At 54.6% G+C, this 16,366-nt stretch overlaps 1 protein-coding gene across 1 annotated transcript in view; it reads left to right on the top strand.

The window, feature by feature from the left end:
• SHB (SH2 domain containing adaptor protein B) overlaps window positions 1-16,366 on the top strand; it is a 148,717-nt gene that overhangs the window by 108,820 nt on the left and 23,531 nt on the right. Inside the window, exons 4-5 of the mRNA XM_021927365.2 lie at window positions 2,480-2,651; window positions 9,834-9,953. Of these exons, the coding sequence (XP_021783057.2) occupies window positions 2,480-2,651; window positions 9,834-9,953 (292 nt within the window). The remainder of the gene's footprint in view (window positions 1-2,479; window positions 2,652-9,833; window positions 9,954-16,366) is intronic.

The following is a 16,366-nucleotide window of genomic DNA, read 5'->3' as shown; positions in this document are numbered from 1 at the left end:
CACAGGACGGAACTGCGGCCAGAAGGAAGGTCAGGAACCCCCAGCAAGTCCTCGCTCTGCCCCCTCTCCACGCCACCCACCCTGGCATCATGGAGCTGTAGGTGTCTCTAAGGCGTGGCCTCCATGCTGCTTTCCTGGAATCTTAATTAGGGCCTTTGGTGAGTCTTCCTCTCGTGGGTAAGGCCAGCCCATCCTTCTAGTGCTTAGGTAAACAGCCTGTGGTCACCCGTAGTCCTCCTCTCACGCTGCACTTTGCATGCACAGGCAAGTCCTGCCATCTCTGCCTGCAGAATGTGGCCAGATCTGACCACTGGCGGGCACTGCCTCACTGCCCTCCTGTGTGCTCTCTGTCCCTCTAATTAGCCAACTGTACTTTTTAGAGCAGTTTTAGGTTCACAGCAAAATCAGACAGAGTCCAGAGTGTTCCCACATACCCCTTGCCTCCTTCTCTTTTGAGCACAGCAATCATGTAAGGAAGCGCCCGGTCAGAACGGCTCTCCACGTCTCTCAGAACAAAGCCAGAGTCCTTCCTAAGACCGGGAAGCCCAGCTTCCTTCCCAACTCCCTTCCAGTCACTCTGGGTCATTTTGTGTCTCACTCTAGGCACAGTCCCACTCCAGGGCCCTTGACTTGCTCTTCTTTCTGCCTGGAGTGTCCTTCCTACAGATGTTCCTCCCTCGCTTCAGGTATTTATTCAGATGTCACCTTTGGAGAGGGCTTTCCTGCCCTGCTGTATTTTTCTCAGTGGCACTTGTCACCAGCCGTTGATATGCAGATTGATTTATTGCCTGTCTCTCCTCACGAGGCCCCTGCGCTCCATAAGGCAGGGATCCTTGTCTCTTGCGCCTACCGCTATTTTCCCAGCCTTGAACTGTGCCTAGTACATGTGGATGAGTGGTTAGGAGCGTCATCGCAGGTGGACTACCTGCCGGTGTCACTGCTGGGTAGCAGGCTGACCACACGCTCGGCACAGTCCTGAAAGTGGGTGGGTCCGGTGTCTCTGGAGCCTTCTGTTGGCAAGAGCCTCCCTTCCCACTGTTTTCCAAAATGGTTAATGGAGAAAGAGTGTCTTAGAGGGACAGAAATGCCCCATAGTCCCTGATAGGGAAGATGGTTCAGTAGCTGAGATGCAGAACAGGTTCATCACACTCCTCGCTTTCAGCAGACAGCACATTTCCCCGCTGGCACTGAGGTTTCTCCAGGTCCTCCTGTGAGCATGGGGGTTGATTACCGTGTGTCTGGCCGGGCTTGGAGGATAGCTTGCCACAATCATGCTTGCTAATTAGAGGAGAGGTTTATGCCTTTGTGTGGCACAGCCAGGAACATGTTTGTGGGCCTGCAGCTGGCCTCAGCTTCAGGAACCTTCTTCTGCAGGCTCTGGCCTTGTTTCTTAGGCACCCTCTGTGTGTCAGGTCCTGGAGTATCCTCCCTTCTGACCTTCACAGCAGCCTGGTGGGACAAGAAACAGGGACTCGAAGAGGTTCAGTAGCGTAGCCGAGGCTTGCAGCTAATCACTGACAGGCTTAGGAGAGGAACTCAGGTTGGTTCAGTTGCTTCTATGAGGTGCCTAGTACTGTGTGTGCATTGAGCAGACACAATAAGTGTGATTTATAATAACAGCACAGACTGCGTTCCAGGCACACTACTAAGATTTATAGGTGTGTCACCGGCTTTAATCCCCATGAGATGGGTGCTGTCATTATCCCTGTTTTTCAGAGAAGAAAACAGGCCCATCTGGATAACTGGCAAGGTGGACTACTGGTCTCCAGGAACCCTCTGGCAACTCTAGTTTTAGCTCAGTGCTTTCTGTTCTTTGTGGTGTCTCCAGGGTCTTCCTCAAGGAGCATCCTCCCCCAGCCTCTGGGAGTGAACGATGCTCCCACAGGCCCAGGGCGGGGAGAAGAGCATGTGAATGGCCCTTCCTGTGCTTTAGGCACTGCTTCAACCTCACCTGGGCGCTGGATCCTGGACCCATGCAGGGGATCTGAATACAGGGGATGTAGTATGACCCCCAAGTGGCACTCTGTAGGAGTATCCCAGGGAAAGGGACAGATGTGGCCAGTATGGCCTGAGGTGGGATGAGAGGAGGAGAGGAGCCACTTGGAGGCAGATTTTTGGCCCAATACAAGAAACAGCCTTTTCCCCTGAGAACTGTCCTGAGGGCAGAGCTCCCCCAAGGCAGTGCCGTGCCCCACTGCTGGAGGCTGCAGAGAGGTTCCTGTGGGGGTAAGGCTGAGCTCAGTGGCCTCCGGAGGCTCAACGAGCCCCTCACATGCCCCATTGGGCTGTGACCACGTGGGTGTCCTGTCTTAGGAAGCCAAAATCTTTTGTGCCATGTTATTTCTTTGCTTGAAACCCTTCCTCCTGCAAGTCGTAAAGTGCCAAATAGAGCAACTGAACGTTACCCTTCTGTGCATCACAGTAGCTCCCTGGGCTGAGCTCTGCTAACCCTGCACTTTCTCTCTCTCCCTCCCCACAGCACAGTTTAATGGCAACGAGAAGCGGCAGTCATCCCCCTCGCCTTCGCGGGACCGGCGGCGCCAGCTTCGTGCCCCTGGAGGGGGCTTTAAGCCTATCAAACATGGGAGCCCCGAGTTCTGCGGGATCCTAGGAGAAAGGGTGGATCCTGCTGTTCCCCTGGAGAAGCAAATGTAAGTTCTGAGGGAGCCAAAACCCCACCTCACCTCCCAGTTCACCTAGTTTTTGCCCTCTCTTTCATGTCATCTTCTTTTAAAAATCCATAGATTGGGCCAGGTGTGGTGGCTCACACCTGTAATCCCAGCACTTTGGGAGGCCGAGGTGGGTGGATCACTTGCCTCGGAGTTCAAGACCAGCCTGGCCAACATAGTGAGACCCTGTCTCTACAAGAAAAAAGAAAAAAAAAATACAAAAATTAGCCAGGTATGATGGCATACACCTATAGTTCCAGCTACTTGGGAGGCTGAGGCAGGAGATTCAGTTGAGGCCAGGAGGTTGAGGCTGTGGTGAGCTGTGATCACACTACTGCAATAGAGCCTGGGCCACAGAGCGAGACCCTGTCTCAAAAAAAAAAAAAAAATTCCCAAACTGAGACATGCTAGAACTCCAGGGGCCTTCTAGTCTGCCCCTACCTCCGCTTCCGTGTACACATGGGCAGACTGAGGCTCTTGGAAGGTCAAGGCTCCCACCCAGCCAGTGGTAGGCCCAGGATTAGAACACATACCTCCTGGCTTCTAGCCCTGAACTTACGCTGTCCACACTATGTGGCCACCCTTACCTTCAATGGCAGGAGGGACAGCGAAAAAGAGTCTACAGGGTGCACTCCTCCTTTTCACATCCTAGTTTCTCATTTCATCATGCAGCAAATAAATTCTTGGAAAAACGAAATATAAACTAAATCCTTTCCCCTAAGTGTAAAACTGCGTGTAAATTAGATTTATTTTCTAGCTACAGTCGTGTTCTTGCTCCATGTCTGCTTGATACTGTTAGAGTTGGGCAAGGCCTTTCCACTCTTGATGCAGGTTTTCTCAGCCCCTTTGCCCAGAGGTTTCTCACCTCCAGTCAATGGCCAAGTCCCATCCATGCTGCCTCCAAGGTCCGACATCCCTTTCTGTCCTTGCTGCCCCCAGCACTGTGCAGGGCCCAGCCCTTTATTGCCCCTCCCCTTGGCCATGGTTATCATCTCGTTGCTCTGCCAAATCATCCCTGGGTGCAGGTTCCTGCTCTGTTCTGAAACCTTCAGTGGCTCCACATTACCCCCAGGATAAAGTCCCACCTCCCTAGCCTGCCATTCATTCTGTGAATTGTCCCCAAACTGTGTTTTCAGTTTCTAACCGTGCCTCATACCTGGATTAGAATGAGCTTCTCCAGGAACTTGACAAAGCAGGTGCAGGACTTGCGCTGGTGTCCTCAGGTGTCTTGTCTGCTTAAACAAGAAAATGTACAGTAAAGGGTTGTTAGCCCATTGCCTAGATGAGAACATCAGAGCCCAGAGTGGTGCAGAGCCTTGGCAAGGACTCATGGGTCAGAGTGCCCCCAACCTCGTGACCCAGTCCCTACCCTCTCCCCTCTTCTGTCCTCCACTTACTCTTTGCTCTTGCCACCCTTTGAGTAGGCACACATAAGGCCACAAGACTCACTGACACCACGCACAGTTCGTGAGCCCTCCCTGGTGTGTGTCATGTACTGTGTTTGTCTTGGCCCGGGGATTCTGGTCTTGGCATGGCCAGCAGGGCATCCCCTCACAGGAAATTCTCACTCGGTGAGCAGGATGCAGGGTTTTCCGAATGACGTCATATGCCACCCTTTTAAGCAAGTGCTGTCACCTCTGGAGGCTTCTGCCACCTTTGTGAGTGCTCCCCTCCTGCAGTACAGGGCGCATGGGCGGGGGGGGGGTGGGGGGTGCTCCTAGCCGGTGCTGTGAATCATGTCTCACAGCTGTGCAGATCATCTGGCAGGTTTTGCTTATTTCTGATCAAACTGTGTACTTTTAATCAACAAACTGTGACCCACAGATGTTCGGCGTGCATCCTGACCAGCAGTGGCCAGATCTGCCGGGGTCAGTCTGGGCCCAGCCTGCCCTCTCCCATCCCCGGACTCAGCCTTCATCGCAAGACAGGGGGAGTTGGGCTGCCTTTCCTTTCCCATTCCCGCTTGATGAGGCCCCCAGCCAAGTCCAGCGTCATGACTGGCTTTTCCTCTCCCATCGTCTCGTCTCTCCACGATTAACTCCCCAAGATGAGTCAGAAGTCCTGACTCATCACCCAAGGGGTGTGCTTAAGGTAAAATCCCACTTTGGATAGAGCCTGATGACCCCACTAAAGAGGATCACCTCGTCCCCCGCTGGACTGATGCTGCTCTAGAGTTCAGGAGGCGCCTTCCGGTCTGAACCTCTCCTCCACCCTAGCACAGAGGGAGGTAGGAGGGGAGACCGAGGCACTGGGGGTATGCCCCGGGTCACATGGGGTGGCCGTGGATGGGCAGGCACACATCTGCCTAGGTGCCCATACCACCTGCCTCGCCTCCTGGGACAGCAGAAAGGCTGCTCCAGTGCTCAGGGTCTGTCCCCACTGCCTCCTGGAGGCAGCCCCACACACACCCCTCTTCCTTCCTCCATCATTACCATCAGTGTATAAACATGTCCCAGTAACAAACTTTGCCAACATAAGTTAAAAAAAAAAAAACAAAAAAACCCTTGACCTAACATTCCTCTCTAGGTACTGCCACTGCTGAGAACAGAAACTCCATGAGGGCAGGAACTTGTCTAAGTCACCACTGCATCCCCTGTGCCCAGAACAGTGCTCAGCACGTAACAGGTGTTGAATAAATAGCTGTTGCATGAATGAACAGTATCCAAAGAGCTGCCAGCACTTCTCACCTCTCTGTCACCTCCCCTTCTCTCTCACCCACCACAACCAGCCTGGGTCCCCAGACGACCCCCTCTGTCCTCCGTGGCAGTCACCACAGTTGACCACTCTCCTTCTGGGCCTCTGGGCCTGGTGCTCCTCCTGCCTCCGTGGCCACTCTTCCATCTCCTCTGCTGGCTCCTTGCCTCTTCTTGACCTGAAGGTCCGACTTTGCAGGGCTCAGTCTCCAACTACGTGCTCTCCCTGGGTTGTCTCTCCCAGGATCCTGGTGGTGACTCACAGATGCATAGCACCAGCCCACACCTCTCCCAGAGCTCCTGACTCCTACGTCCAGTTGCTTCCTGGCATCTCCATTTGGCTGACAAGTGGGCATCTCAAACTTAACGTGTTCAAAACTGGGCTTCTGATCTTCTCCTCAAAACTTGCTCCTCCCCCAGCTTCCACACCTCCATAAACACATCTAACTAGGTGTCACATCTAACTAGGTGTGGCTCAAGCCACAAACCCGGCATCATCGTAATTCCTTTTTTTGCCGGACACCAGCATCTGTTGCTTTACCAAATTCTGCCAGTGTTCCCTCCAAAGGACGACCAGAATCCATCATTCCTCCACCTCCGCAGCCACCTGCCATGTGAACTACTGCACTAGCATCCTGACTTGTCTTCTCTGACCCCTCCTCAGGCCAAACTGACCGACCGTCTGTAAGATTTCCCAGGGCAAACATCTCTTAAGACTCTTACAATCAAACTTCTCCTCTTGAGCACAAGAACTGGGCCCACCTCCTGCCCGCTGCTCACAGTGCCTGGGCCGTTCTTGCCGCCTTTCTGCTCTGTGAGTGCCAAGCGCATTCCTACCTCAGGACTTTTGCACTTGCTGCCTTTTTTGCAGAGAAGATGTTTTCTTTAGCTCTTCACAATTGGCTCCTTCTTATGTTCTCAGGCCACATGTCATCTCCTCAGGGGCCTCCCCTGTCTGTTCATTTCTAAGCAGGCATCTCACCCAACCCCAGTCACTGCCTTATCGTAACCCCAGGATGCCTGCATAGCCCTCGTCACTATCTGGAATTGTTTCCTGTATCTCTCTGTTGACTCTCTCTCCCCCTCCGTCAGCCCCGTGAGATCAAGGATATGGTGAGTGGTGAGTAAATACTGGATGAGCTCATGGGTATTGGCTGGGGTGAGGGACGAAAGTTGAGTCTCCCTAATCCCCCTGGTTCTGACCTGACTGGCCAACCCCATGAGGTCCAGCCCATCCCTGAGATGACCTCCTGCCTGGATGCTCTTTCCAGGTGAAGCAAGGCCTACGTGGGCCCAACAGTTGGCCATAGCCCCCCACAGGATCGCCCAGCCCAGCCTGACTCCTGGTCTCCAGCCTCCTGCTGACAGGCTGGCCAGTGCCGGCCTGGCCTCCAGATCCAGCACCCTCTGCTCCTTCTCTCCTTTGTTTTTCAGCCCCTTGTCCCCTGCCCTTGCCTCTGTGTGGAGCGGTTGGGGAAGGGACTGGTAGCTTATCGTGTTAACCACCCGGATCCCCCTTAACAAGAATCCAGAGGCCGTGCCCCCCCTCAGAGCAGGGCTTGCTCCTGAGCTCAGGGAGGGTGGACGGCAGGCAGCACCTCCCCAGGGACCACTTCTAGGCCTTTCCCTGAGGACGGCTCAGCTTCAAATGGCTGGGACTTGTTTTTCTAATAAAACGTTTTTGTCCATTCACTGAGGGTGTGTTACACAGTGAAATCTCCCAGAGGACACAGCCTTCCCAAACCTGTTAACTCCTACTTCCGAAGTCAGTGCTGTCTTTGTTTCTCCTGATTACAGCCATGTAGCCTTTCTAAAGCATAACATGGGCCTTCATGTCTCAGGAAATGTTTTACTTGTGGTGTTTTAATTGTGGCAACCCATGCATTCCCCAACTTCACGTTCCTCTTTACATATTTCTCTGTACCTTTAGAAAGAATGGGGTCTGTGGTCTGCATGCTCTTCCTGCCTTCTCCCCTAGAAGGTCTCCCCTCCGGATGTCCAGCTTGGTGGCCACCGCCTGGACCATCCACCGCTTGGCCACATTCCCACTGGACAAGGACACTCACATTTACTCTCCAGTCCTTGACTTTAAAGTTGATTTTTTCTCTTAGAGTTTTAATTTTGCTGTGGCCACTGCTACTAACTGTTGAGCTCTGCCTTGTGAGTGGGGGGAATTGCACGGGGATGGGCGGTGTGGGTTTTTCTCTGAGGAGAATGTCAGTGCTGGAACTCTCAGGGGCACGGTTTGCAGGACACTCTGAGACAGGCACCGGGAGGCAGCATCCCCACTTGCACCTGGAAATGTAAAATGCAGCCTCTGGATGGGCAGGGGCCTGCAACCATTGTAAATGGGAATGTCACCACGTGGTCTGGAGGGCAGTCTCTTTCTACTAATGCTGCAGCTGCCGTCAGTTAAGACTCGCCCCACATCAGGCTCTACATTAGCCCTTTCTGTGGGGCCACTTGTTACATTCTCACAACCCAAGAGAGGTTGGCATGATCCTCCCATAATAGAAGCCACCTGGTCAGCGGCTTGCCTGGCCAGTGGGCAGCAGAGCCACCATTTGGAGCAGCATTTTTGTCTCTGTGGACAAAGCACACTCCAGCCATGGTAATGCTCAGTGCCTCTGCCTCTCATGGCTCAGTCTCACCCCCTCCACTGCCCCACAGAGACCATCATGTAAACAGGAATGTATTTTGAGTGTGTCCACTCATGGGCAATGAGGATCTTTATTCTTGCCCTGCAGTTTTACTGTTAGCTCTTCCAGTCGTGAAAATCAGTGAGCCAGGCTTGGTGGTGCGTGCCTATAGTCCCACTACTTGGGAGGCTGAAGCAGGGGGATCCTTTGAGCTCAGGAGTTTAAGGCTGCAGTGAGCCGTGATCACACCACTGCACTTCAGTCAGGGCAACAGAGTGAAAACCTGTCTCTAAAAACCAAAAAAAAAAAAAAAAAAAAAAAGAAACACACACACACAAAAGGAAAATCAGGCCAGATGTAATGACTCACTCCTGTAATCCTGGCACTTTGGGAGGTGAGGTAGGAGGGTCACTTGAGCTCAGGAATTCGAGATTAGCCTGGGCAACATAGTGAGACCCTGTCTCTAGAAAAGATTTTAAAATAGCCAGGTGTGGTGGCACGCACCTGTAATCCCAGCTACTCTGGAGGCTGAGGCGGGAGGATTGCTTGAGCCCTGGAGTTTGAGGCAGCAGTGAACTGTGATCGCACCACGGCACTCCAGCCTGGGTGACAGGATGAAACCCTGTCTCAAAAAAAAGAAAGAAAATTATTGCGCCCATTTCCTCCTCTGATGGGAGATGGGGGATGAGTCGGGCCCTCTGCATGGCACTCCTCTCCTCAGATTCTGCCGCCTGCCCTCCTCTGGCATGTTGGGTGTCTGGGAGCAGTAATGCTGGGATTCCCACAGGCTCAAGTGGCGCTAGAGCCATCTGGCAGGAGCACGGACAGCTACCTCACTGCCCACCATCCGTGTCGCTGCACACATCCCTGAGTCAGAGCGTGGCCCTCCCGTCAGCACCCTCTGATGATTTCCCTGTTGCTCAAACAGAGAAAAGCCCCTGCTGCAGCCCCATTTCCAGACCTCTTGCCCACCCCTTCCCCTTGCTGCCTGTGTCTGTCCATGCTGGCCCCTGGCTGTTTCCAGAGCACTCTAGGCAGTTTTCTGCCTTGGCCTTCGCTGCTGATTTGTCTACCAAGAAAGCTCCTCTCTGGCTTCCCTCCTCCCCTCCTGCAGGTCTACACTGAAATGTCACTTTTTTTCTTCTTTTTTTTCTTTTCTTTTTCTTTTCTTTTTTTTTTTTTTTTTTTTGAGACAGAGTCTTGCTCTGTCTTCCAGGCTGGAGTGCAGTAGTGTGATCTAAACTCACCGCAACCTCTGCCTCCCAGGTTCAAGTGATTCTCCAGGCTCAGCCTCCTAAGTAAGGGGGATTACAGGCGCCCACCACTACGCCCGGCTAATTTTTGTATTTTCAGTAGAGATGGGGTTTCGCCATGTTAGCCAGGCTGGTTTTGAACTCCTGACCTCAGGTGATCCACCCGCCTTGGCCTCCCAAAGTGCTGGGATTACAGGCATGAGCCACTGCACCTTGAAAAGGCCTCCCTGGCCACCCTGCCTGAAATAGTCCCCCACTAGCCCCCAGCCACATGACCCTATGCCACTTCATCTCCATGGTGCCTGTCCTCACACTGTGTGCTCTGTGATGACTTGAGTGTCTGTGGCCTGACTCCCTGCACCAGAGCGTAAGCTTCCTGTGAAAAGAGACTGGGTTTTGTTTGCTGTGCTTTCCCCAGGACCCGGCAGCAGCAGGCGGGCAGTGGATACCCACGGAATGAACCAGTGCATGCCTGCTTGTGTAGAGAGGCTCCCTGCGGGTGCTGAGCCTCCCAAGGCAGGTTAGGGCCATGGGAATCCCATCATGCTGGGCTCTGACTGCTCTCTGCCCTCTCCACAGATGGTATCATGGAGCCATCAGCAGAGGAGACGCTGAGAACCTGCTTCGACTCTGCAAGGAGTGTAGCTACCTTGTCCGGAACAGCCAGACCAGCAAGCATGACTACTCCCTCTCCCTGAGGTGAGTGCCGCCCCGAGCACCCCCAGCCCTCCTCGGCAGCCTCCGCGAGCACGGCTGGTCACTGTGCCTGTGGTGGAAAGACCCGCCAGTGTCCCCTGGGAAACTTGCCAGCACACGTTATTTCAAGCCTGGGTTTTTCGATTTGATCCTATTCTCCTGGGATACAGAGGAGTTTTTATGTTTGCCGTTGCTGCCCTCCCAGAAGACGAGGGGCCTTTTCCTAGGATTTTATATTAACTATCCGAGAATAGCTTTCACATCTGCTGTGAGGCGGGGTGGTACGAAGCTCCTAGCATGCCTCATCCCTCTCTCAGAGCCCACGACGGTCCTTTCATTTTTTTGAAGAACATATTGTCCCCAGTTTGCAGATGAGTAAACAGGCTCACGGAGAGGGGTGTGACTGGCCCAAGTGGCTGGGCCAAGACTTGTGACCAGCCCGTAACTCTCTGCCACTGTGAGCATGACCCTTTCCTAGTGCTCTGGCTTGCAGTTTGGGTGGGCCTGAGTTTGGGTTCGCGCAAAGTCTAGGAGGAGCGCCGGGAAGAGCTGGTGTTACTGCCTGTGGCAGCTTTGGAAACTCTCAGATCTTTCTGACCTGTGAGGCTTTTCTGTCAGGATGGGCAGGTCCAGAAATAAGAAAAGGGTGTTTTAGTTGGGTGCTGTTGCTGGACGGGACCCAAAATAATGTCTAAACCCATTTTGCAGAAAAACTGAGGCCCAGAGAAAGGACAGATTTGCCAAGGACACATAGCTGGTGACATAATTGGGGTGTAAACCCAGGCTCTTCAGCCAGCACAGACCCACAGACCCCCCAGAAGCAGTGAAGCCCTCTGCCTGGCATCCTCTCTGTCCCACTTACCGCTGTTAGAGGCCATGGGAGGGAGAGCAGGCCTGCGGGGACACAGCTGTCAGGAGAGCCCACACACATGCCAGCCATGTAGACAGAGGCTTCAGTAAAACCAAGGAGGGTGAAACTGGCCTGTGTTCTCTGCTGATGACTGACTCTTCCCCCCGCATTTTCTGGGCTTTGCCCTGAAAGGGACAATGACAAACTGCAGAGTCAGGAGGGCGGCAGGCACGGGCAGAGGCGGGCAGGGCATGGCACACAGGCTTTGGGAGTCCACCTAGAGAAGAGAGAGCATGTGGACACGGGGTGGGGACCATGCGTCTCTTAAGGACTGTCAGGGCAGAGGGAACCAATGAGCAGATTAGGGACTTCTGGGCAGATGATGGATAGACAGATTCCAGCTCTGCAAGAGGAAAAACTTCCTAACAGCCAGAGCAGATCAAGAATTAGAGCTACCCAAGCGGCCTCGAGGTAGTGAGCCTGTCATCACTGGGGGAAGAAGACCAAAGGCTGGACCACCGCCTAACCAGAGAGGATGCAGAGGGGACTTCTAGCCAGCGGGTAGGGCACTCCAGACAAACAAGAGATAGGTACTTTGCTCTTCTCCAGGCTGCTGGTGCCTGCGTAATTCATTGTCTGCCATCAGACCTGGTGACTGAAAGAATCGGATCGGTTATGGCAGCCAAGGAAAGTTCAATGTGCTAAACTGCCTCTGGGGCTGGGCAGGACTGGCTGAAACCAGAGGAGCGGAATTGGACTGAGGAGAGGGCAGCGGCAGGGGGGTGTGCATGTCACCAGGCGTGCTGATGGCGCCATCGAGGTGAGTGGCACTCTTCTGGGCTGTGAGAGGTAAAGGAAGCAGGTGGCATCCGCGACAGGACTCAGTGTCACCGGCCTTCCCTGCGTACTGGGCTTCCTCAGTGCTCCAGGGACCCTCTGGGGCACTGGTCATTTGGGGTTGTTACTCTGTCTCCCTCCCCATCTGTCTCTGAGTTCCTCAGTGAACCTCATTCCTCCTGGAATCCCCGTGGCTGGGGGCCTGGCTTGGAGGGGACTCCACGAAAGGAGCAGGGAGGACTGGACAGAGCACTCCATGCCAAGCCTGTCCATTCATCCTGGAGGGCCAGAGCCCCGTCAGCTGCTCCAGCTTCATGTTCATCCAGGCAGAGGTGGGGAAGTGCTGAGCCCCTGAACTGAGGGCCTGCCTGGCTGGCACTGGGGCCCTGTGGTGACTCCAGTGCAGACCTGCCTTCGAGGGAACAGCAGCCTATTGAGTACCCAGGATGTGCCAGGGCTGAGGTCCCAACCAGGGAGCACACAAGGAACCTAGACCCAGTGGCAGAAGTAATAGCACCAGCTGTCTCCTGCGGAATTCTCAATCCCCTATGCAGTGCACCCTCAGTTATAAAAGCAGGCCCAGATGCCAGCTCACAGCGGGGCTCAGAGGGCCAGGAGCATCGTTTCCCCTCCTCGCTGGGGTGTGCCATTCCCTAGACGTAGGACCGCCCTTGACGACACGTTGATTCTACCCTCACAGCGTAGGCATGTAGTCCCGAGGGCCCGGCTGCGTTTGGTGGGTAAGGCAGGGGACAGGCCTCATGCCTGGCTTCCTGCACTCACTGGCCTTATGGCCTTGGCCATCTGTGCACTGGGTATGGCAATGAGCTGCTGACAGACAGCGTCCCCAGCCCAGCCAGCGCCGTGTCAGTGTTATCTAGTGTGATTCCCATTACCCTGCCCCTGTTTTCTGGGGTCAGCCCTGCAGTTTGATTGAAGTCCATTTTTAACAGCCACAGGAAGGACCCATTGTCCAGAATTCTGGATAGGAGTCCTGTCCTGCCACTCACTGCTCCCTGTGTGACCCTGGGGTAAGTTTCTTGCCCTACATCTGTCCAGTGGGGAGTTGGGCTTTGATGGGCTCTAAGGCCACCTCCACCAATGACATCGGGGGTTCTCTAACTCTCCCCATGTCCCCATCTGTGGGCTGGACCACCTGCACCTCCCACGTGAGGGGAGGAGGTGGAGGGAGACTGGGAAGGCAGCCCAGCAGCCTCTACCATCAGACTCTGTGTTTGCCTTCCTGCACCCATCCCGTGGACCTGATTATCAGGAACTGTCATTTGGGTGACTGATCTGCACCCAAAGGAGCTAGAGGTGGGAGTCTAGTTTTGCATGCAGATCTAGAGGCATTAGATCACCACCTCCAAAGACCAGGGGTGTTCTCACCTGCCCAGCTTTCCCCTGAAGAATGCCAGAACTGGGGAGGTGGGCTGGGCTAGGCCTCCTATGGCCGAGCCAGGTAACCCACTCAGGGGAGATGAACTTGCTTCCCAGAGGAGCCCCAGCTCCCGATGACCAGTCCCACTGCTGGCTGGGGAGCAACGCCCTGGAAAGAATCACCTCAACCATAAGGGGAGCTGTCCTGGTACTGCATGTCCTGGCTGCCTGGAGCAAGCGCCATCGTTGTCAGCCACCAAGTGAGGGGCCTGTTCTCTCAGATACTCACGGCCTGCCTGGCAGGGGTGGGTGGGGAATGGCATTCCTGACACTGTCAGGAGCTTGGTGCAAATTGACATTGGAATTCCAGCTATGCTGGTTATCCACCTCTGGCCATTTTCATGTGAGCTTGTCCTGCCCTGAGGGTGTTCTAGGGTGAAGAAAGCATCTAGGGGAGTTCAGCCTCAGAGGACACCCCGTCCACCCTTCCCTCAGCAGGTATTTTTCAGAACCCTCTGTACCAGCCACTGGGCTGGGCATCAGAGAGAGTCCAGAGGTGAGAACAGTCAGGCCCAGCCTCCAGGGGCTCAGCCTGGCCAGGCCAACCTGTGTCATGTTGTACACAGGTCTGCACAGGGGATCTTGGGAGCCCAGAGCTCGGTGTGGGTGGGCGGTCCCTGCCACAGAGAGTCAGGAGAAGCTGCAGGGAGAAGCCTGCACGTGAGCCTTCAAGGGAAGCCAGGTGTTCCCCAGACAGGGTTGGCTAGCAGGGCAGCTCAGGTAGAGGGGACAGCCCAGGCAGAGACGTGGAGGTGCAGGAGAGCCTTGGCGGGTCTCAGGGGCTCCCAGAAGAGTTGAGATGCAGTTCTCAGTGATAGGGCCACTGATGTGCAGGGTGCACTCACCGGGGTCCTGCTGCGAGGCATATTCTTCCTCATCTTAGGCTGGGAGAAGCTGAATGCCTGCCAGGGTCCACAGCAGAGCCAAGACTGGAGTGGAGGCCATGGGGCTCCCAGCCATGTCCTCCCATCTCCTCCCCAACATTCCTTACACCCAGTCGAAAGGTCTTCCAATGTCAAACCTGGAAGTGTTTGAGGCCCATTAACTCCAATCCCTTTGCTTCCTGGGTGGGGAAACTGACCCCCAGAAGGGATTCGGGGTTGATGTAAGGCTGCCTGGCTGGCAGCTGACCACTGACCACAGAGATGGTGACAGCTTCCCACTGTGGTGACCAGGCAGGTCCCTGGACCAGCCCAAGCTGCCACCTGTCTGCATCCCACCCCCCAACTTTCTGCACTTGCAGTAACCCACGGTGGTGCCGGCACACACCTATCCCATCTCGGAGCCCCCTCCATGGCAGGGGGCCCCCACCTGTGAATCGTCTTCAGCGATTCTGCCTGATTACTCTTGAACAGTTTCCTTACCCCTTCCTGCCTGCAGAACTCTCCCCCTTGGCTGCCCGCCAACTCATTGACCTGGCGCCCACCACTGGCCCCTGGGTACTCTGACTCCAGCCTCAGGGAGCAAAGGGTTGAGCTGAGAAATTGGCAAGAAAATGTCAAACTCTTAACACAGTTTCCTGTCTCTGGAAAGGCTGGCAGTGGAGGAAAGGGATGAAAAGCCTTGAAATAAATCTCATTAAAAGGCTCTTCAGGCACTTTGGCCTGCGAATGAGTCATCCCGAGTTCTACTTTGGTGAGTTTTTGCAAAGGAATGTGGACAAGATGAAGGAAGGACTTCAGAGACTGGGGGGCTTGTAGCCGGGGGCAGGCAGCCGGGAGGCAGGGTGAGTGCTGTGGCCTCCAGTTCTGCTGGAGGCTCTGCCCTCATGGAGCAGGGATCCTGTGTGACCCATGGGAAAGGGGCACTGAGTGGCATCTCTGAGGCCTCTGCAGGCAGCAGCTTTAACAAGGACCCAGCCCCTGCTCGGTTGAGGTGGTGAGAGTCCCAAAGCCAGTGGGGGTAATGGCCGCATACGGTCCTCACAGAGGGACCTTTGGCTTTCTAATCCCTGAAGGCAGATTGCCTGGCCTCTTGCAAACGTGACCTAAGGAGGCACCTCTGGGGTCTGGCCTGTTTCCATCATGCTGTGGCACTTGGTTATTCACAGCCTCCCCGGCCCACCCCGTGAGCTCTGCCCTGTCCAGTGTCAGTTATTGAATGAGCTGCAGCCCTGCAGGAGCTCACAGCCTGACCTGGAAGGGAAGACACTTAGGCCTATAACCCACGGAGAATGTGTTCAGGGCTGCCCGAAGTAGAAAGTACTCTTTCTGTGAAAGGTTCCAGGCTATGAAAGAGGGAAGGAACCAGGAAGGGGAATGTGAAGGATGAGCAGGTCCTGGACCCATGGACAGGGGAGAAAAGGCAGGCTGCAGAGAGAATGGGCCCAGAGACAGGGCAGTGCGGAGCTTGCATAAGAACAACAAATGACACATTCATCTGAGCCCAAGTGAGGTGTAGCCCTGATCACCAGGTGGAGGGGTTGGAGCTTCACTTGTGAGGCAGCAGGGAGTCCTGAAGGTTTGAAGCAGGATGCAATGCTATTGTCAGGGCTGTATTCTAGAACCATGAGTGAACTAGGGGGCCCGTGAGTACTGGTGAGGAGGGACACAGCTTCTGCCTCCGCATCCCCTCAATGATCCCCCGTTCCCCGCCATGTCCCTACACATGCCACGTGAACTGGCACAGACCGGGAGCTGGGGAGGGGCCTGTTATAGGAGTCCAGAGGGTGAACAGCACGTGGGCAGGCCTCCCAGGAGACCAAGGCAGCCCTTGTCAAGATGGAGAGGGAAAACACAGGCTCTGCAGTCAGGTAACTGAATCCAAGTCCCGCTTCCATCTCTTTGCCCGCGCCTGATGCTAGGCAAGGTACTGCACCTTTCTGAGCATCACGGGATGCTTGCCTCAGCAAGAAGTAAGGCTTGGCAGGTAAGCTCTACACACAGATGGTACTCAGTATATACCAGTCTCTGCTTCTCCCAGCTTTTCCAGAGCCTTCAGAAATCACCATGGAAGCAGCAGAATGGACAGAGCCCTCGGTGAGTCCAGGCTGTCCCTGCTGTACTGGGTGACTTGGGCAAGTGTCTTCTCCACTTGCATCGAAAAAATGAGGGTCTGGGGTCTGATTAATAAACTTGCTTCCAGTTTAAGGGTTCCGTGACTAGACCACTTTCCTCTCAGTCCAAGGATGGCAGGAACGTCCCATCTCCTCCGAGGAGGGGAGGAGGAGCAGGACATTATCAAGAACATGCCTCCTGTCCTTCAGATTGCTTGATGACATCTATTTGTATCTGGCTTAGAGCAGCCGCGTTTGTGTTGACTGCTGGGTACTTAGTCTTCAGCCAGCAAA

The sequence above is a fragment of the Papio anubis genome, chromosome 13, assembly GCF_008728515.1.
Source record: "Papio anubis isolate 15944 chromosome 13, Panubis1.0, whole genome shotgun sequence".
Lineage (NCBI taxonomy): Eukaryota > Metazoa > Chordata > Mammalia > Primates > Cercopithecidae > Papio > Papio anubis.
Note: the sequence above shows the minus strand (reverse complement) of the source record. Positions and strands in the feature narration are given on the sequence as shown.